The following is a 24,940-nucleotide window of genomic DNA, read 5'->3' as shown; positions in this document are numbered from 1 at the left end:
AATATTTGACAGTTTTGAGAGAAAATTAACAAGACTAGAGTTGTAAGCGGTCGTTAGTTTTGGATAAATATTTGTCAACAAAATTCACTTATAGGGCATATAGCATTACACGGTAAAAGTCCAGAGGACATTGGTTGTAATTTTTTTTTTCTTCTGTCTTACATAAGTCATATTTGTCTAAAATATTTAGATATCCTTCTATCTACAATCTTTACAGTGTACTTTAATACTCAATCTTTAAAAGTTGCGGGAAAAATATTCATTGTTGAAAAGTTGTGTCTCCGTTGTTATTTCGGTCGTTAAAGTTAAATATAATTACACGGGTAAGAATCTCACAATTTTGATTTAAAAAATTAAAATTTCTTTTTATTTAAATATAGAAAAACAATAATCTCTCTCTCTCTTCTCTCTCTCTCTCTCTCACACACAGACAACAGAAGACTAACCTGCAATAATTCATTTCTTCAGATAAAATCTTTTTCAATTGTTGTTCAGGAATTTTTATTTATTGTTGTTATTGTTAACTCACATCAGCTTCCAATAAAGCCCTCCTATAATATTTCATTTTTCACTCTCCAATTCTACATAACTTGAATCAATTCTGACCGTCCAAATTCACCCCAATGACAAAAATAGTAACGATGACACAAATTATAAACATTAGTGATTTTCCTAGTGATTTTTCCGCAACTTTTAAAGATTAAGAATTAAAGTGTATCAAATCGAAAACTTTTAATATTTTCGTCGTTAATAATTTGTATATATATGATATGATACATGCTCTAATATCCTTCTTTTAATCGGGACTAGTAATTAAAATAAATTCTGTAACATCACTTCCATCTAATATCAAGTTTTAGATTCTATCACACAGCATATATAAGTTTTTATGATGCATAAAATCACTAATCACGTGATAAGACACGTACGTTCTAGAGGGATAAAAGTGTGTAAAAAAAATAGCCCAAATGTCATCCCTACACCTTATCAAGATCTATAATATGGGTTTGGTGGGAACAAAAACGAAAAACGAAAAAACTCATCATCATCTGATCTAATACCACTCCAACACCTTTGGATATATGCTAAAAGATTTCAGTCACACAATGCTTTTTACGTAAGCTTTTTGATCATCAAATCTTTTTGTTACGCCATTGTTATTAGGTTTTACATCAGTTATGTTGGTCAGGCCTATAGATAAGCTTGGTTTTTAAACTCAAATATATGTGTATATATATATATATAATATTATATATACAAGATAAACATTATTGTTTCAGATTACAAGGGAGTTGCACCGCACACAACAAAACAGCAACATATAAGTATTTAATTTAAGAGATGACATGTAACATACGTTATAGCTTTTTATTATGATAGCTTTACTACTTTTTTGATCTCTTGACACAGAGACTAGATAGAGAATTTGGTAAAAGTTGAAGGAAAAAAAATTGAGTTCCTTGAAGATACCCAACTACTTATTTTAATCTTTTGAAAAATATATATTAGAATAAATAGATAAAAAAAAATACTGGTAAAATAAAAGTGTAAAAAATATAAACTATATATCTCAGTGAACATGCTTAATATCATTTGATTAAATAATTTACTTAACTCCTTGCTTATTGATTCAATTGCTTTTTTTTTTCAAGAAAAGCAAACACGAGATAACAAATTCAGTATTTCACTGAGATTTCGAATAAGATAGAAATTATAGGGAAAAGTTTAACAAAAAAAATCCAAATTTAGATGAGTCATAGACTAATTTAATTTGTAAGTAATCTATATTGACCCCTAAATATTAACTAATTATCACAATATCTAAGGTCCTAACCAAAAATCTCCGTGCTAGACGGTGATTTTGTTCACTCCTTCAATCATTCATAGATTATGAAATGATTGATATAGCAATATGGCCCTATTTTATTGTTATTTTATGTTGCATGATATTGAGTTCGCAATGGACGAGAAAGACGTGACAAGATTTGCTGACGTGGTCAAAGAATTCGATAGTTTGGTTCATATTTCAATCTTTTTATTTACGCCATGGCTTATTTCTATTGTTCCTTAAGAAAAGCCATAATTTAATTACCGTTTTCTTGTGTAGTTTGAAGGTAAAAGAAAGACTGAAGGCCAAAGAATTAGAGGATGACGATCCTATATAAATATGATAAAAGAAAGAAAAAAAAAATGGAAGAAGTATAATTGTGAATTTTATGGTTACATTTGATCATTGCATTTGTGATTGGTTTATTTCCATTTTCATTTACAATTACATTTTATCAGAGTGTTATGCATGGATATGAATTCGTAGTTCATCTATCATCAATAATCGTCCCAATGTGTATCTGAAGTCACTTTTTTTTAGAGCAAACCATCACCGTTGTCGAGCAATTTGATTGAACGAGAACTTTATTCTAGCCAATTTTCCGTAGCAAGAGACATACCTTTGAAGATTGCAAGTTCTTCGACAAGTGGATCCGAGATCATCTCTTGCACAACTAACCAAACAGCTAAAAGATGCATATAATTTTTTAGGAACTATTTTCATCGAAAAAGTTTCAAAAGGTGTTCGAACATCTCACATTCAATTCAATGATATCGTTTCCAATAAGCTATAGCCCAAAATAGCGAAGCTTATATTGTAGAATATTCCACTTTGTCACGATTGGACTTGCTATCAGTACTAACAAGAACATAAGAATATAACTTCACAATATGCAAGCTTTTCAACTTAATTAAAAACAAAACATAAAAATTAAAAATTAAAAGTGTGTATATAGATCAAAAGGGCTTCGCTTTGTGCTATTTTCTTTCCAACCCGTTAGAAGCTCAAAAGCTCATCTGTAAAAATGTATAAAGGAAGACAAAAAGTTCTTGAACCACAATTAGACATATAATTGTCATCCTAAAACATATCACATTAGAATTAAATCTAACACTAATTGAATTGCACGAGAATGAAAATTATCTATAATCTCTAGTTTGACGGTGTTACATGAATGACTAACATAATAAAAAGGTTAAATTCTAAATACAATTTTCTTAACAATCTCCTTGTTGCTTCATTTGGGTGTCCACTGCCACTCAACGATATGCACAGGACATCTTCATGAATTTACCATCCATTAGTGCATCATAACCAAAGTGTTTCTCGCCCATGATAAAGGACTTTGTTTTATTCTCCTTGATTTTAAACATTTTGAAGTTGTTACATGGGTGACTAAACTCGTTTGATAATTTTTTATATTGTGTATATTTTTTAATGTATAATTCAACTATATCTCATTCTTTTAGCATCAAAATTGCTTTGTTATTTTTTGTCTTTTGGTGTTTGCAGATTCTTAATGATGATCATTGAAATGGTCGACATGAAAAGAAGACTCATGGACCATATGAGAGGAAATCCTATAAGAGCACCGGGCCTGAACCAGTTGAGGCAGTTTGGTCGGCTGATCATTGAGGAAGAGCACCACAATAGACGTTATCAGGGAATTCGCAACACTTCCAAACTTGACGTAGCTCCTGATTTGCTTGCTTTAGCAGCCCCTCGTGAACTGTCGCCTTTGGCAACTCTTGCGTTATTCCCTGGAGACATGACATCATATTAGAACAAATGGTCTGAATAATTTGCACAAGTCAAAAGTTTAATTACTCTTCGGGGATGTGCGTTTATTTGTAAATACAAAATCCGAAAGAACTAAAATTTGATAAGCATTTTTCACTTATGGTTATTTTGCTTTCAGATAATAATTCTGGAAGACAGAAAAGAGTATCAGATATGCGCCCAACAAGGTGACCAAGGCACAAGACATAAGACTTTTTGATCTTCTCCTGCAAGTGTCAACTTAGTTAATAATCAAAATATTTGATTGTCACATTTGAGTGTTACAAAACATTGTACTAATTCAATTGGTTTGAGCAGGTTTTTATCAACCCGAAGCTTGAGAATACAAGAAAAGACAAAACATGGTTTTTCGCAGGCTGCTCAAGGTAATAATGTAGTATCACTTCTAAGGCAATTTTCAAGATCAGAAGCTGAGTGAAGTGAAATTTCTCTTTAGGCTTTGGCTGGCAAGCCTCTGTTGATGTACTTCCATAAGTTTTTTGAAGCTAAAATTAGACACCGGTCGCGGTTTTTTAGGGGTTTAGTGTAGCAGTTTGGGAAAATTATTAACTGGATCGCCTAGTATAGGAATAAGATGTTATTACATATAAGAAAACATAATCATATTAGTATGTTACTACCAGGGCCTAATCACCTACGAGAATATCATGATCTTAAAGGAATTTACCATCTATTAATTAGTGCTTCATAAACAAAGTGTTTCTCGCCCAAAATGATGGAATTTGGATTACTCTCATTAATTTTAAGCATTTTAAAGGTGTTACATGGGTGATTAAACTCGTTTGATAATTTTTTTATAGTGTATATTCTTAATGTATATATATTTTAATGTAGAATAATTGAAATACCAACCGACTTATCATGACATCACTCAGGTTGCCTAATTCGTTATAATTGAGATAGAATGATTGAAGTTATGGTAACCCGAAAATGTTTAAAGTCTTTAATGTCAATTTTTTCCTGCCTCATCTTCATAGTATCAAACTCCTTTGATAAATTCGGGTTAGACTCAACCCAACTAATGTAAATTGGAGATTTCAAAAGTTTTAGATAGTTAAAAGAAAATTTATTTTCACGATTAGATAAGGTAATTTGATGTATGATAGTTTAATTACAAGCCATTGACAATTAGGGGTGTGAAGATTAGCGCTGTCGTATAGCATATTATTTGACCCCACGAGATATGTCATAAAAATTGAAATTTATTAACTCCCATGATCCGTTAACACGAATGTTAAGTTCTATGGAGGCTATATCTCTTTTTTACAGTCGTTGAAATGCTACCTTTGTATCTGAATCACAATATTTGACCAGTTACAAAAACTATTCATGAGTGAATTGTTTATTTATTTTTAATTGTTAATATACTTACTAAGATTAACATAAGTAGTAGATATTATCATAGTCAATTTTCTCAAACGAATTCCTAATGTTGTTGTAATATAATAATATTAATTATTATTGTGTCTTTTTTTTTTTTTTTTGCAAATTAACACGCACAAATTCTTTAAAATGATGATTAAGAGATAAATTTTAATAAATTTACAAAATATAAGATTAATTTAACAATATACATATATTTGAGAGTATGGCTATGATTGAGTTTGAATTGCAAGGTATATATTATGCAACATTTGATTAAACGTAATGAAATATGAATGCGCGCAAGTTTTTTTTTGCTCTAATCACTTATGAATTTTCATGGGGTGTGTTTGATATTGCTGTTTTGATTACTATATTAATAAAATTAAAAATAAAATTATAATGAATAAAATTGTAAATTAGACACAAATGCTCTGTAATTATATTTTTATTTTATTTTGGATGTGACACTATTTGTCAAAACTACATGATATAGTAACAGTACAAGTGCAAATGACACTATTGGTCAAGATTATATGATTTATGATAAATCTTAAAACGGCATGCATTTTTGTAGTCAGTCCATGAGACTTGAACCTAAGATTTTGAATTTCACAATGTATGTAACAAACAAATAGTTGGCTACTTCGACTATTTGAGTGAAAAATAAGACGTCTATATATTTCAATTCAAATATATAGGAAAACTGGGACTCTATGGGTATATATTTGAAAAGGAATGAGAAGATAGAAAAAGCATCATCGGCTTATTTATTTTTTTCGGTTATATTGAATACGAACTAGGCATTCACGACAAGTGTCAATTTTCCATAAGAATTTAGGACATTGGTCAAGGGGTGGTTGACGTGAGAATTAACGAAGGAAATATTTTACATTGGTTGGACCCAAGCTCAGCCCATCCTAACTCGGCTGTACCCGTCCGACCATTCAACGACAACGCGCACTCGTATGTATGGTTTAGATGGGGTTGTGGCCAACCCAACACCTTATACAAAATCGAGTCACCTTCGAAAATCAAAAAAATTATCCTAAGACCATCTCCAACCCAAAGCTCTATAAATGCAGTTTCTTACATTCTAAAATATAATTTATCTCACTTCAAATAGTATTTCATCTCCAATCCAATAATCCATTTTTTACACCAAAAAATCATAATCCATATTTTTTTTAAATATTTTAAAATAATTTTAAATTTATAGTTATTACATTATAGTTCATATGTATTTAACTTGTATCTTTTGTATCCAATCATGCTATACAATTTTAAACATATTATATAAATTTAAAATAATTATGCGACTCTCCAATAAATACAAAGTAATATTTTTTTTAAGAAAATAAACACACATTACATATAACATTTAAATAATCGCCAACCAATATACTACATGTTGCATATGTATATCATTCTGTAATTTGCAATTGATTGTAACGTATTATATTTTAGAAATTTATTTTTAAAGTTTGAATTTATATATATATGCTATGTACTTTAATGACTTTTGATCAATGTTCATACGAAATTAGAATAATATAACATGCTTTTGTGATGAATTAATATAACTACGTGTAAAATATTAAAATACATTAAATTTTGAGGTCATTTTTTAATTATTTAAATTATTTTAATATGATTAAAATCTCACTCCAAAATGGAGTGGAATAAATAGAGGAACTCCACATATAGAGTTTTTCTATTCACACACTCCAATGAGGGTTGGACGGGAGCAAATTCAATCTTATTTTGTCATTATTCACTCTATAATGGAGTGAGTTAGAGATACTCTAAATAATTTTATATAAACCATACACATCTATTTTTTCTTCATAATATTTTGGTTTTCAAATCATTCATTCAACTTAGCTTTAATTTTGGAAAATAAATATCATATTCGATAAATGGGCCATACTCAAATATTTGTAAAAAATAGATAGCCGAAGGGGAAAAGTGGTATTTGATTCCAGGGTTATAAGGAACCTACTAGACTTAGACCGAAACATTGACAGCGGTATTTTATTTTAATGAGAAATAGACACGGTTGTCATATTTTTTTGCCGGTATACATATATGCCCTATTTTAAGTTTATTTTCAAACGGATACCACTTTGCTAGTACAAAATTTTATATACACGTGGAATATTTCTAGGAGAAAAATATGAAATGAGTATAGAAGCTTAAAATAGACGTAATTACAATCTATATAAAAAAAACAAAAAAAAAACAGATAACTAATTCTGCTCTCCTTTTTTTGGGTAAATTACATCAATGCCTCAAATTTAAAGCACTGTTTCTTAAACATCTTGTATTAAAAGTACCTCGCAAGATAAAAAAAAATCATGACAAAATTATCCTTGAAAATACAGTTAATGCCATCAACGTCGAAGTTTGAAGCTCTTAAGGTAAAAGTTTGTCTAATACTCTTCTTATTCGAGAAACCACCGATTTTTAGGTTTATTGTTTTATTTTGATTTGAGTTTAGATTAATTTCAGCGATGAATGAGGTATACCGAGAAAGAGGTTGAGAATCGAGGTATTTAGAGAAAAAGTTTAGCAAACGAGGTAGCTCTAGTGATTTCGTCTTTTTTTATTTTCTTACTGGACAATCCTTTCTAAAGTCCTTGTTTTAAAAGGCCTGTGCACGGTCCGGTCCGGTCCAAAACCGGCCAAAAAACCGGACCGGACCGTTCAAAACGGTTCAAAAAAATTCAAACCGGACCGGACCAAAAAACTGTAAAAACCGGACCGGACCGGACCGTTTTAAATCATCTAGACCGGACCGGACCGTTTTGAACCGTTTGGACCGTTTTGAACCGTTTAGACCGGACCGGATCGGACCGTTTTGGACCGTTGGACCGTTTTACATAATTAAAAAAAATAAAAACCATTAATTTTCCACCAAAACACAAACATATAGTCATATATGGGAGTTAAATACATGCACAAATGTCTAATTTGGCTAATTGGACATTAATTTATTTTTTTTATAAATAAACCGGTCCGGTCCGGTTTAACGGTTTTTTTTTTAAAAAAAAACCGGACCGGACCGTTTGCATTGAGTAAACCGGACCGGACCGGGAAAACAAAAAACCGTTTTAAAACGGACCGGCGGTCTAAAAATCACCGGTCCGGTCCGGTTTACGGTTTCTACGGTTTTTTTGCGCCGCCCTATTTGAAGATGCCGAAAATACATGGCTTCCGTTTGCATTTCTCGGAAAGGAAGACATGGAAAATGTTAGAGGTTTCTCTTTTCGGATATCCTTAAACCCTCAGTCGGCGATGATGAGAAGTGATTCGGGTGGTGATAGGCATATTCGCTCGGCGGAGCGAATCATTTGCCGCTGAGACTTAATTAGATTTTATTACACCTTTCGACTCATTTGTCATTACGAGTGGTCAAAATGCTTGCCATTGGATTGAATTTTCAATTTTATTTTTATGTTTATTTTCATTTTGGTGTGTGAAGGGATTGAAGTCGAGTTCTGTCTCTCTGTTCACTCGTCTGGGAAATAAAGTGTTGTGGCAAATTTTGAATAGTCTTAATTAAGTGATGATTCTTTTCTTCTTCCATATCCTTTAAAGCTCCAAACCATTACTAGATTTTCAGAACACATCGATTATTAGCTATTCGGAACCGAAGATAACCACTTTGGAATTGTCTGAATCATGTGATGAAAGTTTGTTTGTTGTGTTTTGTTTTTCAAAACTCTAAAGCATGACTAGATTTGAAGAATTACCATATATGCATATAGATTAACAGCTTTTCGAAATCGAAAAGAACGAAACTTAAGAGTCATGAGCTTCCTGCGAAATCTAGCTGCAAAATTTACGGAGGAACATGAGAGTTTTAGAAGAAAAAGATTACTAGTTGATAGCCAAATAATAGTATAGTTTTGTAGTGGTTTTTATACGGAACTGGGTTGCTATTATAATTTTTTAGGAGGGCATGACATTTTTTTTCCTTTCCAAATATGCCTTTTTTCCAGTTTTTTTCTTGTATCTCATTTCTTACATTTTTCGATAAATTAAATATTTTGTTGCATAAAAAATTAAAAGAACAGTTTCTATGCATTCAAAGTTGGGTTCTTTTCGCTCTATATAGAAGTCGGAACAAGTATTTATGCAACAACATTAGATAGGCTTGTTCGAATAATCACGAATGGCCTCACCTGAAGAGTCTAATATCTTTCTTGTGAAAGTGAATTTAGCAAAATCAATACAAGTCATTTTGAATTATACGATACACCGGGACTTCTCATCGTAAATGTTCCGTGTATAATGTAACGAGCAATAATAATAAATTGCTCGTCTAGTTACCCTGGGTAATTCCGTTCTGACTGCCCCAGGATTAATTGAGGCTTTAATCTTACTCATGTTTTGAAATAAATTAATTATCACGACGATATCATATTTTTTGGGTCTTTGTCTGGCGATATACGATGCGATACAATACATAAAGTCGCTGGTGAAGATGTTGTGCCACGTCGATGGATCAGAGCCGGGCCCTAACAAACAATGCAGATTGTTAAGCTATGAGACTCGCTCGACTCACACAGGTCAACCCCTCGAGGTCCGATGCTGACCAAAGATGAAGAATCTTAAAACGATTAGAAGATGGTAAGATTTATTGAAGAATCTATTTATTGACATTTTGTATTTTTATTGACAACGACTCACTCATTCGGTAAATATATCTTATACAACCACTTGAATGAAGAGAACGACAAGAAACTAAAATACTACATTTTAGTATATTGCACATTTTTCTAGTATAAATTAGCATTATTTGTATTTTAGTGAAAACTAAAATTTCTTATGTGAAATAAAAAAAATACTTAAATATAAATAATGATACAATGATGTAAATTTTTGTATTTTTAATTTTTATACGACGTTTTATTATTATTTTCAGAAGACTATCGAAATTTTATCTAAGGTGCCTAAAATTAACTTGCCCAAGCCCTAGCTAATGTTTTAAGTAATGATGGGATGATGAAAAATCACGTATTCACATTCAAACTACCAATCAAAACGCAATACTCTCGCTGATGTACATTTAAAACAACATCAATCGCGCTATTATTGTAGAAACAAACGACAATGCTATTAAATATAAAGTGAATGAAGGAAACGACAACATGACCCCAATAAATTTATTATTTATACACACATTGTAAGAATGAAATTAATTGCCTCTATTTTTAATGCCCTTTTCATATTTTTCCTCTTAGTAATGCCCCACATTTGTGCATAATTTTACACTAAAAATGATCATTGATTTGAAAATAAACTTGAGACAGTTATGTCTAAATCCCTATATATTTGGTCTCTATGTAGTATATTGTTTTACAATATGTTTAGTGTAATTTGGCGTTGTTTAATTTCCATCGTGATACAATGATGTAATTTTTGTTCATCTAGTTTTTATATAAAATGTTATTATTATTTTCAAGAGTATTACAAATTTATTGAAGGTCCCAAATATTAAGATCTAATGTTTATTCCAATTTCCAAAATAATGTTGGAATCAGTGGCGGATCCAGACTCTGAGAAGAGGGGGGGCCAAAAAATGAATTTAGGCTGATTTTTTTTTTTTTAACCCCGAAAATTGGGGCTTAGGGGGGGCCCAGACCACCTGAAGCTTGAACATGGGTCCGCCCCTGGTTGGAATGATGAAAATACATCCAATCTTATCTAAAAAATGCCAAACATATTCAATATCTATCGTCAATGCTAAATATCTTTGGCTGAAAATCTCTATGAGTTTGGTGTTGGTGCATAATGATAATTTGAGAATATATAGTCCATATTTTGGGTGATTTTTGACACCGGTTGCCGTGGCATAGCCTAAGAAGATCGAATAGTATAGCAAGATGAGAATATATGGATTTATGTGTTGTCTATGTGATGTTTTTAGGGTTGAACGACTTGAATATGAACACATGTTTAAGGGTTTTTTCATAGGACTAATCATGTGCCTTAGATCATATGCTTTGATGTTCTATGAATCTTATAGGATCGAGTATCCAAGAGATGGTCCTCGGTTCCTCGAGGACTCGCATGACAAACTAATCTCGATAAATTTATTCGAGAGTCATTGGTTGATCTCTTGAGCCGACCGTCGAGTCAAAGACCTTTAAGACACCAATCCCATGAGGAGTTGGTCTAACTGTGCATATTTGTATAATACTTGGTTTGAATCTTTCACTAGAATCCACAAGTACATCATATTTTCTTTATTGCGTTAGTCTTCTTGAGAGCATAATATTTGCCAAAATCCTCGACGATGGACGGTCACTATACTCATGCAGCTATGCGAATAGATTTAATAGAAATATTAGGCACCTTAAAATATTGCATTTCTTATTACTTTTTATGTCATAGATATCTCGATAATGACTCTCAATACTTGGGAATTTTTATTTTATTTTTTAATTATAGTAGAACGAAGCTATTGCTTTTATTTGTCATATAATTCAGCTTTTATTTTTTTTATCAGACTTATAATTTTTCTCTCGTCACTCCCAAATCATCCTGGCTTGTTGGTACGGAAGCACACGGAAGGACGGTTTTCGAAACTGGTTGCGCGCCTGACGGAAATTCCGAGTTCCGTGTGGCACGGAATTGGCGACTTGATTTTCGTGGATCGACAGAAGTGACGTTGGGGTTCGAAGGAAGACGACGGAATTGGCACAGGTTTGTTTTGTTTTGTTTTTTTTTTTTTTTTTAATCTGGGCCGTTGGGTGTAAAATCCAACGGCGAAGACTTGGTCTGTCATTAAAGACTGAATAAGAGCTTGGAAGCTCTTATTTCCGTCAAGCTTTAATTCGGACGACGAAAATTCTATTGTCGATAGCACGGAACTTCCATCCTGAAGTCCCGGAAATTTTTCTCCCATTTTAACTCGGAAAGGTTGCGTCGTCGGACACGGTTGTACCGATACCGTCCGATAGCAAGGACGACTCCCAAATTAGACCTTTCTCATTATATGCACTTGGGCAGATTACAAAGTACTATTGAATTGGTTATGGAAAGGAAAGAAAACATGGTATATTTTTTAGAATTGAAATAGAGTCATGAACCATTTTTTTTCCTTCTTTAATATTGACCACTTTTTCTTTTTTTACTATTTCGTCAAAAAAACATCTTCATTGAAAAGGGAAATAAGGCTTATATATTTTCTTTTAAATAACTAAATACTAATAACTTAAATAAAGATTAATGGTCAAATTTAGTTAGACTCAGAAATCAATTATTAAGTAGCATTAAATAGTCATTTCACATCTGGGTTGTACATATCTTAGTCTTATTTGCCTATGGTTCCCAATTCCCCTGCTTTGGGTTTCTTTTGGAAATGTTATTATTTTTATTTTTTTGGAATATGGCAGCTATACACTTTATGTTTGTTTAATTAAAATTACGAGTTTATATCATAAAATATATAACAGTGCCACAAGCTTTTGTTGACTTTTTTATTGATGTTGACTCGAATATTTATATGTAAATCTCATTTTACCTTTATTCATTCGCGCCTTATGTGTAATTTATTTAAAAACGAAAAGACAAACTACAATCTCTGAATCGTGGAGAATGCATACAAAAGAAAATGGTAAATATCGACAGTCGATAGTCATCAAAATCACCGATTCGAGCGTGAAATCTAGGATTAAGAGTTGCAATTCGAATACAGAAAGAAGTCATCTATTGGGAGGTATGAATTATTAGTTTATTTTGATTTAGGGCTATTTTTTATTTTAATATTGGAAATTTTGGAGTTAGGGTACTAATTTGGAGTTTGGCTCGGTTTCTGTTATCAGAGTCAGCATCAATGAAAATTCAATAAAAAGTATATTTGTGACGCTATCATTTATTTTAGGGTATAATGTCGTCATTTTAAATAAACAGGAAGTATGAATTCGACAATTTTGAAAATAAATAGTTAAGTTCGACGTTTCACTAAAATACAAGATGTATCGGTCTTATTTTCCATTTTATTTAAAAGGTGAAATTGAAATATCGTTTTTTTGTTCCAACTCCGAATAATTATTATGAATAAAAAGAAAATAGAAATATAAGGAATACCGGATATGTCCCTTGGTCATATAGTTTCGGCCGAAAGCCCCAACCAGAAAACTCTCTCTCTTGAAAGCCCAAACCTTTCTCTCTCCAAAATCCGCACATACTCACACATCACAGGCTCTCTCTCTCTCTCTCTCTCTCTCTTCGACCGCCTTACTTCTCTCTCTACGTTCATACACACTCTCTCTCTCCGACGAGACGAACCAGAATTGCTTAATGCGCCGTCTCTGTCCACCGCCTATGACCTAAGCCCTCCGCCGCCGGGACCTCCAACCGGCTGCAGTAGAGTCGCCGTTCTGGAGATTCGCGGATTTGAGCTAGGGTTTTGATTTCAGAGCGATTCGATCGTTGCGGGAACACGGATAGGGTTTCGTCTCGCTGTCCTAGGGTAAAATTGATCTTTATTTCTTCTTGTAACAGTGGTGTGGTTGCGCTGGCCTTGCCGCCATGGCTGGTGGGCGACGCCGCGGAACGAACAAGACGAAGGCAAAGGGCGATATGAGTCTTGGCGATCTTGTTCTAGCCAAGGTCAAGGGCTTCCCATTCTGGCCTGCCAAGGTTCGCCTTTTGATATCTCTCATTATTTTTATTCTGATTGATTTCATGTTAATAAGATGCGGTTTTAGTTCCCTATCCTTTTTTGCTTGCCTAGCATATTCAATTAGGGATTTGTATGTTTTAGGGTACAGAGAATTGCGTGGATTTTGTTATGTAGATGTAGATGTTTCGAGTGGAATATAACAGTAGCGATTGATTTGTGGCATAACACAGGCTCTTTGTTCCTCGTGAAATAGGAGGATTGGTTTTTATTTATATCTGTTTGTTTTCTTGTATTGATTCGAATAGGGATTTTCTAGGTTTTTGGTGGAAGAACTACTGGTTATTTCTGAACTTACTTTCAAGGTTGAACTCGGGTGTCATTAAATGTTTGTACGAATATATGTTTTTCTCCTTTGGACATGGATAGTTAATGGTGTTAAATTGTAGCTTTTTTGTTGCAACTGACAATTTGAAGCTTTGTAAAACCCAGTGCATTTCATGGCTATGCTCTATCCTTGTTATGAGAGGATGGCTCGATAACTTCATGCCAGTTGGTCAATATGTGTTAGTGGTTGATTTGATTTTTAGCTTGAAAAGGTTTGTTTGTTTGTTTGTTTTGTTTTGTTTTTTGTTTTTTTTTTTTCAGATTAGCCGGCCTGAAGACTGGAAAAAACCTCCTGACCCCAAGAAACATTTTGTTCAATTCTATGGAACAGAGGAAATGTAAGTTATGAACTTTCTCTTGTTGTGTTAGTTTGTATAACTTGAACATACATGTGGCTATTCTACTATATTAAATACTCGTAAACACTTAATTGAATGTTATGAGATTTCTAGCATAGATTAGATCCCTTGCAATAATGATGACATCGACCATTTCAGGATATATTTGATTTTGGTTCCTTACAGCTTTATCTTGCTGTTTTAGTGCTATTGGTTATTTTTTATGTTATAGGGTGTATAGCCTTTTCATTTGTTTACAATATCTTTGTCCAGAGCATTTGTAGCCCCTGCGGACATTCAGGACTTTACCAGCGAGGTAAAGAATAAGTTATTGGCTCGGTGCCAGGGTAAATCAAAGCTGTTCACCCAAGCTGTGAAGGAAATAAGTGAGGCCTTTGATAAGTTGGAAAGTAAAAATTCTGGTGATTCGAGGAATGATAGAGACGAATCAGAAGTTGGAAGCAAGATTCAATCAGCTAATGGGATTGAGGAAAACTTTGAGGCTGATACGAAGGATGGGATCCATAAGATGTGCTCGGATGAGGAAACAGCCAGTGAGGAATTATGCGACTCTGGATCAAAATTAGAGCGGTGTTCACAGAGACGAGATTCTCAGGACGTAAAGCCAATGGTCGATGGTTGTGCTAGTGGTAACGTGTCTCCCGTCTTGTCTCCTGAGAAAAAAGATGTTGGGCATTCGAAGAAGGGTGTAATTGTTAAATCTGAATCAGCAGCAGCGGTTTCGGTTGACAAACAGAGGGCCACAATAAATGGTCAGAAGTCAAAAGTGGGAGCTGTAGCAAAAAGGAGGAACGATGGTGGTGTCGGAGGACATAAAAAGAGTCACTCTGCCACAACGTCAGTGAAGGATAGAAGGTCTCCAAAATCTTCAGAGCGGCTAATAGATGCAACGAAAAATAGAAGTACAACTGCTGGCAATAAAAAAGAACTTATTTCGAAAGATGAGATGAATTCCGAAGCTGGGGGTGATAAGGCCAAGGGCGTGGTGAAAGTAAAAAGTCAGGGCAAAGCTCCAAACGATTCACGCCGCACTAATGTTGATTACGAGGAACATGGCGAGGACAAACATTTGCGAAGGCCAAAAAGGGAGCTAGTACACACCAAGGCTAAAGCAGACACAGATGAGGTTTCACGCCCGGCAAAAAAGTCAAAGCATGTTGATGCAGGGGATGCTAAGAAGGGATTCTCTCCAGGTCCAGTGGTTGGTGACAGCAAGGTGGTTGTGAAATCAGATTCAACAAGGTCAACGTCACGGGTGAAAGCAGAAAATCACCTCACATCAAGATCCCAGAATGTCGTGTCAGAAAATGTTACCGGCGATGAAACTGCTCTTCCTCTGTCAAAACGGCATAGGCGGGCATCGGAATCGTTCTCCAATTCACCCAATCAAGTTTCTGATAGAAGTGTTGTAAAGGACCCTGCAAGGAAGGCTGACATATCCAGTAATGTTAAAGGTGTGGGTACTCCTCTGCAGAAAAAAAGGCGAGCTGTTTGCCTTTATGATGATGATGATGATGAGCCTTCCAAGACTCCTGTTCATGGAGGATCTGCTACAACGGCTAAAGCCTTGCCAATCGTTTCAGATAGTGCCAAAAGTTCCGAGGCAAATGGCAATAAGCACAGAAAGGCTTTAGATGGTAGTATGGATTCCGTAGAAGCTGTAAATAGTCACGCGCAAGAATCTTCGGTGGTGAACGGGTCGCTATCACCTGAGAAACCTCAAGCTGAGGAGAATGAGCATGAACGCCTAGCCAAAAATGCTGAAAACGAATCCGACAGTCAAGCTCAAATTGATGAAAAGAGGTGCGAGAAGGAAGAGAAATTAGAATCTGAACCAATGACACCCAATGTGGCAAAACCAATCCTGGTATCTCCGAAAAATTCACCTTATTTGACTTCTGCTATTAAAGCAGCGGGTGAGCCGTTCAAAGCTACAAAGCCTAAGGCTAAGGTATCCAATCTGGTTATTCAAAAGAAGGTACTGGCACCGAGTACCAAAGTCATGCTCTCTAACAGCTCTCAAAATCAAGCGACAGTCCAAAGAAATAGGCCCACTTCTTCAGAGAGACCTAGACCAACTCCCAAGTCCAACTTTCGAGCTACTGATCCTGCTGTATTGAGAGAAAAATCAACAGAACGTGGGGAAAGGTACATTATTTGAAAATTTGCTCTTATTTCCCTTCATCTAATTTTTTTATCTTTATTTCCTCTAACTTCCTCCATACATTTCCATGACAGAGTGGAAGACCGAAGTAATCTACAGTTGGATTCGAGGACTCCAGAGTCTGCTAATTCTATTAGGAATCTCATCGCTGCCGCACAAGCCAAAAGGAAGCAGTCTCAGACGCAGAGCTTTGTGTTTGGCATTTCCGGTTCTGCTTTCGCATCCGCTGGTGATTTCCATGGGAACACCCCGAGCCCCTCTGCATTTCAACAATATTTCTCCGGAGGCAGCAATGCAATGGCAGCAGATAATATTCACGGATCTTATGCATCCATAACCGTAGGCTCTCCATCAACTCATGCAAATGAGCTGGCATCACAAAGTCAGCCTGATGTTGAAGAGCCCGTGGAGGAGAGAAAAGCCAGCTCCGACAGCAAGCCCGCTGGAAGCTCACCCAGTGGCGGCACAGACGCTGCCGTTGCCCGCGATGCTTTCGAAGGAATGATTGAAACTTTGTCTAGAACTAAAGAAAGTATCGGCCGTGCTACTCGTCTTGCCATTGATTGTGCAAAGTATGGAATTTCCAGTGAGGTATGTGCTTAATTTGCTTCTTGAATTATTCTTATTTCCTTAGGAGGGGGTTGCGCATAGGAAAATGACACAAACGGCATTGGAAAGTAATGCTTCACTGTATAGATGGATAAAAACTTTTCAACAGGTGTGGAAAAGTTTGGCATTTGTTTTTGTGACCGAAATAAACTGGTTTTAGTATAAAATTGTGAATTTTGTAGCTCATTCTATTTATGCAGTTTTATTATTATTATCATCCTTTTGTTGTACAAGCTGATTAGGTAGTAAGGATTAAACATAGTGAGTTATTTGGTTATAGTTGTGGGGTAAACATACCTGATCTGTTGTTTTTCTTTGGGTGCTAAAACCTTTTTGGAGAACTAAAAAAGCTTGTTGCTTGTCTAGAGTTGTATATTGAAATTATAATTTTTCTAGAAAATTATAGGGGATTAAGATTTACAGAGTTCTTGTTAGGAATTAATATTTTATTATTTTTAACTTTTATTTGTCATCATTTCATAGGTTGTGGAGCTACTAATTCGAAAGTTGGAAATAGAGCCCAGTTTTCATCGTAAAGTGGATTTGTTTTTCCTCGTGGATTCCATCACTCAGTGTTCTCATAGCCAGAAAGGTAATTTTCCCTTGGTTTTCACTGTTAAGAATGATTGAAAGTTACTTTGTTTTTTATGTTGATGACATGTTTAAATGTTTCATTCAGGAATCGCAGGAGCTTCCTATGTTCCGACTGTTCAGGCAGCATTGCCTCGCTTAATAGGTGCTGTTGCTCCAGCTGGTACAGCTGCCCGTGAAAATCGCCGTCAGTGTCTTAAGGTAATATTATTACTTGTATATAAGTGCTGGTTGGTAGCAATCTGTTTGCAAAGTTAAATTTACGATCTTACCAACCAGGTCTTAAAGCTCTGGCTTGAGAGGAAAATATTTCCCGAAGCACTTCTTCGTCGTTTCATGGAAGAGATCGGAGGTTCAAATGAAGATACGAGTTCTGGATATTCCCTTAGACGGCCATCACGGTCTGAGCGTGCCGTTGATGATCCAATCAGAGAAATGGAAGGCATGCTCGTTGATGAATATGGCAGGTTTGAGAATTAAATATTCCTGCACCCTCTGTAATTCTGTTAGACTCTGCTTTCTTGTATTCGTCAAAAAGGATTTCAGGAATCAATGTGCATTATACTACTCTTTCCCTACCTTTCGACTCTAGGTTGACAGAAGTGTCTCTGGAACTGGAAAATAATATGTAGTGTATAAGATGACAGTGTGTTGTTCTACTTGTAATTTCTCTATTGATATAGTTAAGACTTGCAATCTCAGCTATGGGCTCCATGTACTTTCTAACCCTCTTTCCTTCTTTCTTTTGTATCAGTAATGCTACATTTCAGATGTCTGGATTTTTCGCTGCTCATGTATTTGAAGAAGATGAAGAAGAAGATCTTCCTAGCACAAGCAAGGAAAATGGGCATTCACTGCTGTTGGATCCCACCAATGCATCTGGAGACACGGAAAACGGTGCAACCGCTGTGAACGACAGACGTCATTGCATCTTGGAAGACGTTGACGGCGAGCTTGAAATGGAAGATGTTTCCGGACATCAGAAGGACGAAAAGGGGGTTTCGTGTGATGTAGAGACGCAGCAGCAAGTATCGTCAGACAGAATTGCAGAGCCGTCTCCGAATCTATCCTCCGAGCTATCTCCCCTTCTTCCAGAGGAGGGTTCTCCGCCATTACCTCTGGACTCTCCTCCCCCGCCTCCCCCGTTGCCGCCTTCACCGCCGCCTCCGCCGCCACCTCCTTCGTCTCCGCCTCCGCCGCCGCCGCCACCGTCAGAGCCGCTGCCACCTTCCGCCTTGTTGGCTACTCAGCCTCCCATATTGCCACCTCCGCATATGATGACACCTCAGCCGCCGCCGCCCATGCAGTCGTCTCCGCAGATGCCTCTCGAGTACGGAACCTCAAACAGTGTAAGACTTTGCTGTTTCATTATCTTCCATATTCGCAAATGATCTTCTGTTTCTGTTTGTGGTGACACGGATTATGTCTTTGTACAGGGTAACCAACACATTCAAAGGGCCGGAAACGCTCCTCCTCACGGGGCTCCTGTCGATAATTCTGCCAAAACAGACGCGTTTCCGCCGCCGCCGCCGCCGCCGCCATGTTACGTTCCTCCTCCTCCTCCCCCTCCTCGGGAACCCTCTGGATTTAACTCTTCGAGGAAGTTGGAGCATGGGCATAGCGAGATGTATCTAAACCCGCAAGTTGGTCAACCAAACCAGCAATTTCCACAGGGTAACCCACCTTACATGCAGAGACCTTTACATCCGCCAAACCCTTCGGGTCATTTCTCTTATGGGGCGAAGCCGCCGATTCAGCAACTTCCTCCGCATCCTTATCACCACCCGCCGTACCCAATGCCGTCCCATCCCGATGGTCGGAGGCCATTTCTCGGCGATGAGCAGTGGAGGATGCCCCCTGCTGATTTCAAGCCAGAAAATCCACGCGGCGTATGGGTCAACGGTGGGATGCCAAATTCAGGCCACCCACCATACGCCCAAGAAGGTACGTACTTATCTTATCTCTGCTCAGACACGTACTCAATCCTTGTCACACATCACAACACTTGGGAGTAGCCACACATTTGGTTCAAAATTGGTTAAATTTCAAATCCTCTGTTATGCACGTAACAGTAGAGCTAGTTGGTGTGATGAAGTTCCAAAAGTTAAGTAGTTATGGGAAATTGTAGTGACAAGTGATGTCGTACTTCTAAAATTATATATCTTACTCTTTGATGTCTACGCATTTACACGAGTAATTCAATAGATAATTTGATGCAGGTTATTTCAGGCCACCCTTTGAAAGGCCGCCATTAAATAATATGGGTTTTGGGCACCCTGCCCCTAATAGTGTACCAGCTGGCGCTCCAATGTCAGGTGTGTTCTGTTTTTACTCTGTGTGATAATGTGTACTCAAATAACATCTAGCTTGGGTGGCACTACCTCCTGTCTGTGAGGTCTCCTCTTGCGTGAGGACATGAGTTCGATTCCTTGAGACAGCGATTTGTCTCTATTATTTGATCTTTACAAGATTTATTTGTAATTTGAGATTAAATGTTCCATGTAATACTATAAGATATGTATGAATGAAAAATAGCAAAAAAGAACTCTTAAAAGTGCTTAAAAAAAACAAGGCTCTGGTAAAAATAATTATTTTTGCAGGTCATAATGGGGCGCCCCAGATGTTGCCAGGTAGACCAGATATGTCTGCACATAATTGTTGGAGGCCAACATAAGGTGAAATTTCTATGCTAGATTCGTTTGCAAATGTGAATTTCCTATACAAGAATTTAATTCCAAGTAAAATAGAGAGGGAAAAAAAAAGAGAATGCCACATCTGTCCTGACTTACTTAGAGATTAGTTGGATTTGTGCGCCTCCTCTTTATAACTTGCTCTTCTCTCACACATATAGTACAATTTGTCTCTTTTATCGGAGAAGATGATATAACTGGTAGTCTGGTCTTATGCTAATCATAGTGCTCCATTTTTATGGTAAGTCAGCAGCGTTTTTTTTCCCTTTCCGATTCTTTCAGTTCTTTGGGTGGAAATTATAGCAGAAGTCCAGTCTAATGGGCATCAAAAGTAACTTGTGTACAAAGTCCAACAAATTTGAAGGCGGTGTTGAGGAGTGGAGGCCTTGGCAGGATTGTGTATATTGTAATTTTTCCTGACAAATGTATCCCGAGAACATTTGCTTCCAAGTTTAAGCTCATGTTTCTGACTTGGTTAGTACCCCCGTTTCTCTTTTAATGTAATTCTTACTCTCAATTTAATAGGAAGTGATCAAGCTATAAAAATGCACATTCTCTCAATAGAAGTTATTACATTCAATCAGTTATGATTGGTTTTGCTGCTAGGTTTTATTTTTACCTATGGTATGTTGGTATTGTTTTTATGTCTTACTTTCTGTTGATCTCTGTTTTAGTAACTGCCTGCTTGTATCTGCTCACTGTTTGGCTTTGATTAAACCTTGCTCTATGCATTCAAATCACAACATGATAATTGGCTTGTTGAGCCTAGCTTTTTACTAAATGAGACGTATGTGTGGAAGTTAAGCAGCTCCTACAGATGGTCGCCCTTTTATCGAGTTTGATCTTCTCCAATATAGAAAATCATACAATAACTTTGCATAATCATCCTTTAGCTAAATTTAAACTCTTATTTTAATCACAAATGTATAAAAGTTCTTTTTGGCCTTAACAAAAGGAAATAAAAAGAAAGAAAGGAACCAAAACAAGTGAAATTGGGCATTTTTTTTCCGTGCTTTTGCCAAGATTCAGATGAAGTTGGCTGTTAAAAAAAGGTTTATGAAGCCTCAGATACTTGAGCAATCTTTGTGAAATAAAAAAGACAAGCCCTACCTCGAGGAAAGCCTGTATTGTGCAATTTTTAAACTATGATATGGAATATGGAGAATACATTTGTTATTATATATATTTTGCATGCATATATGATAGCGTGTCGTGTTGAGGAAAGGAGAGTTATGGATCATTTAGAGCATAGTTAGTCACTGTAAAAGGAAGACAAATTCTAGACGTAACCCTCAAGCATAGCCAATGTGTGAAGGTGTCCTCTGAACTATTTTGGTAAACATCTTAACTCCGCAAGCTATGAATTCACTTTGTTTGAACCGTCCTATTTATAGATCAAACACATCTCAAGTTGGGTTATAAAAAAAGTATGTACTTTTTGAAGTTAAAGACTTGAGACAATCACATTTCACATGTGTTATTATGGAATTATCTCGTGATGACATGTGCCGTGAAGGTGAATTTTTTTAAAGAATTATTATCTTGGTTAGTTTTATAAAAAAAATTGAGAGAAAGTCAGGATCAGTTATTATCTTTTTTAGGACGTGATAGTACAGTCAGTGGCTGTTCATCGTTTGCACTTTGATGGTTGTGTGATTGAAGAGAGTTTTAAGTTATAATGAATTTTCAATTTTTTAAATAATACATAAGGATTTTTTTTAATTTATAATATGTATGCATATATGTATATCATAATTTAATATTGAGGAGCTTATGGGAGTTACTCACACACAGACACACACATATCTCTCTTTATATGTACACACCCACACACATTATTCTGAAAAAGATGAACACACACACATACATATGTAAGCATATAATCTAATTGGAAGTTTAATTGTGGATTCAATACTTCCCCCTTTTTCCCGAGTGCTTGATTGTGTATGTTGCAATAATGAGAATGGATCATAGTTCTGCTTTTCTTTTTAGTGCTAATCACAAAGCTTTACACATCTGTTAAATCTCTAGCTGCATGTAAGACATCTGATGAGTAGTTGGTTTTTAAACTAAGTTCTGTGCTGGCCTTTCATTTATCCAAAGTTAGAAGAAACAGATTTTTGTTGGTTTTTGTTTTCCTTGATGGCTTTGATGTTAGTACTTTGATACTTGATCTGGCCTATTGGACGCGGTTGGTGTTGGATTTTGTTTCGTGAGAATGTAAATGGTTAGATGTCTTTGTCCTTGGTAGGAATTTGTGTCTCTGGTTTATGCTGAAGTCGATAAATTTTGAATTCAGCCCCTGCGGTTTTGAATTTAGCTTCAATTTGAAGTGGTTATTTATTATGTGTGCAAAGACCAACGTTTTTCTTAGCATCATCCACAATCTTTTCACTTTATCTCGAGTTTAGATGGGCAAGTCATTGCAGTGGAACATAATGTGTCCTTGGTTAGAAGAAGATAATTTTGCTTGCATAAAGAACTGATTTATTGAGAGTGGACTATTTTGTTGGCTATGGAACAGTTGTGAGTTGTTTGTAAGCCGCCTCTGAATAGTTGAAAATATTCCATTCTATGCAGTGCGTAGTCCAATGCCTGAGACCCGAGTGATGGGCTTATGGAAGTTTTTATGAAGAAATAGTAGGTTTTATGGAAGTTTTGCCTTGACCTTAATGTGGTGTGTTGGAGAGTTTCTGGTTTTTATTTGCTGTGCTTTGATGATGCATTGGCTTGGGACTTGGTTGTTTGAGAGATTTTGTTTCCATGCTAATGTCGTTGTTGAACAAAGATGAGAACTCCACTTCTTGTTGTCTTTGCAGGTTCTTTGGCAAAAAGGATTTAACAATTTTGAAGTTATTAGTGTGTTCACTTCACTTACAGAGACTTAATGTTCATAGGGTTCTACTACTTTTAGCAGATAAGACTGCTCCAAAATGCTGAGGTAAATACTTTACATGAATTATGGGCAAACGAACACTATGCTCCATTATTATTTCTTAGTCGACTACAGTTTAATGCACCGTTATCAGTTCCTTGTAAAGTACGTTTTCTGATGCTTCAGAACTGCTGAAAAAGAGTCCTTATTTTAACCGTGTCCGTGAATTAATTAGAAACCATATCCAATATTTTCCTACCATTTTTCGTTGATTAAATGGGATTTCAGAATTATGTATAATAATAATAATAATAATAATGATAATAATAATAATAACAATAATAATAATAATGGTGTGCACCCTATTACAGGATGAATAATATTTTTTTTCATTTTTTCTTTTCATGTTTGGTAACTTAATTATTTTTTTCCATGTTAAGTTAAATTTATTTGTTGCTTATTGATAACAAGTATTTGTTGCACTAGCCAATTTTCTACATTTTTAAGGATCTAGTCCAAGTTTCATTTATTAGTAAAATAGTTCGTCACGCCGAAGTTAATTAAATTAATTTAACAAAGTTAATTAATTTACTTTGACCTGAAAAACTATTTTTTGAATTAAATAAAATTAATTTAATCGGTTAATAAAATTAATTTATTTCGGTTCGTTGGGCTGTTTTTTTTAATAAAATGAAATTTTGACGTTATTGGATTCTTGGCCTAATCGTTAGTACGGGTTTGTAAGTTTAGTCGGAGATGGTGCATTGAGATAAACATGGCCAAATGGACAGCAAATCAAATATTTAGGTTGGTAAATGAATTATTCTTTTAACACTTATTACATGTATCGACTTTTTATTATATTTTATATAAAATAGTGGGTTTGGCGATCGGCTAAATTGACTAGGGTATTGTTTGGTTAAATGGTTTTCGCGGTATTGGTCCGTTATAACTTGTTTTATTGACTTTTAAACGGTTCAAAACTGTTCAAAGTTAAAGCTGAGCTACTTGGGGTGCACTATATGTTTAAATTTTAAATGAATGATTAATAATCTATAATTATAATTAATACTATACTTTTTAGTTCTCTTAATTATATATTATTAACGAAGTAAATTTATTGTGACTTCACAGTATAGTTTTAATTAACAAATATGATAATTATTAAGTAAAATTTTTGGATGTAAACGAATAGTAAGTCATTAATATTAAATATAATTTTTTGTTTCACTACAGTGATTAGTTTTGAATTAATTATTAAAATAATATATTTAAAATACGAAGTATGACTATTACGAGTATTGGATTATTTTGTCAACAACTGTTCTCTACAAATTAGGAAGAACCCACTTATAAAAAGGTTACTCTTAGAATCAGATACAGACAACGCTGTTGTACAGGACATTGCAATGCTGCTAATTTTAAACCGGCCAGACTAGTCTAAAGTCTAAACCTTGAAAGCCAATATTTAAAAGCGACACCGTAAAATAAAAATAAATGGTGTAACGCTGCGTTTTTGTGTATATCTAAGCAGTAAAATGATGGAAACATTTTTAAGACACTAGGATGGTAATTCTCACTTGTAGATATAAAAGTAGCAACGGAAAAGAAAAAAGAAAAAGAAAAAACAAATAACTGAG

The 24,940-nt window shown here is 35.2% G+C and overlaps 1 protein-coding gene across 2 annotated transcripts; it reads left to right on the top strand.

The window, feature by feature from the left end:
• Positions 1-13,311: 13,311 nt before the first annotated feature.
• On the top strand, positions 13,312-23,518 carry HUA2 (Tudor/PWWP/MBT domain-containing protein). 2 transcript variants are annotated; one of them, XR_016301169.1, is made up of 13 exons: positions 13,312-13,645; positions 14,274-14,350; positions 14,624-16,519; positions 16,610-17,126; positions 17,628-17,736; positions 17,824-17,936; positions 18,015-18,202; positions 18,490-19,084; positions 19,172-19,679; positions 19,955-20,050; positions 20,336-20,410; positions 20,708-20,899; positions 23,245-23,518. XR_016301169.1 is itself a non-coding variant. In XM_089624986.1 (12 exons), exons 1-11 carry the CDS (start codon positions 13,535-13,537, stop codon positions 20,407-20,409), a joined length of 4,284 nt encoding a protein of 1,427 aa, XP_089481112.1. In that variant the 5' UTR covers positions 13,312-13,534; the 3' UTR covers position 20,410; positions 20,708-20,991. The 2 variants fall into 2 exon arrangements, 1 of the variants encoding a protein (XP_089481112.1); XM_089624986.1 differs by lacking the exon at positions 23,245-23,518 and having other exon boundaries at positions 20,708-20,991.
• Positions 23,519-24,940: the final 1,422 nt, after the last annotated feature.

The sequence above is a fragment of the Urtica dioica genome, chromosome 9 (assembly GCF_054948205.1).
Source record: "Urtica dioica subsp. dioica isolate 48M chromosome 9, U.dioica_male_clone48M_v1_H2, whole genome shotgun sequence".
Taxonomy (NCBI): domain Eukaryota; kingdom Viridiplantae; phylum Streptophyta; class Magnoliopsida; order Rosales; family Urticaceae; genus Urtica; species Urtica dioica.
This window is presented reverse-complemented; position numbering and strand designations above follow the sequence as displayed.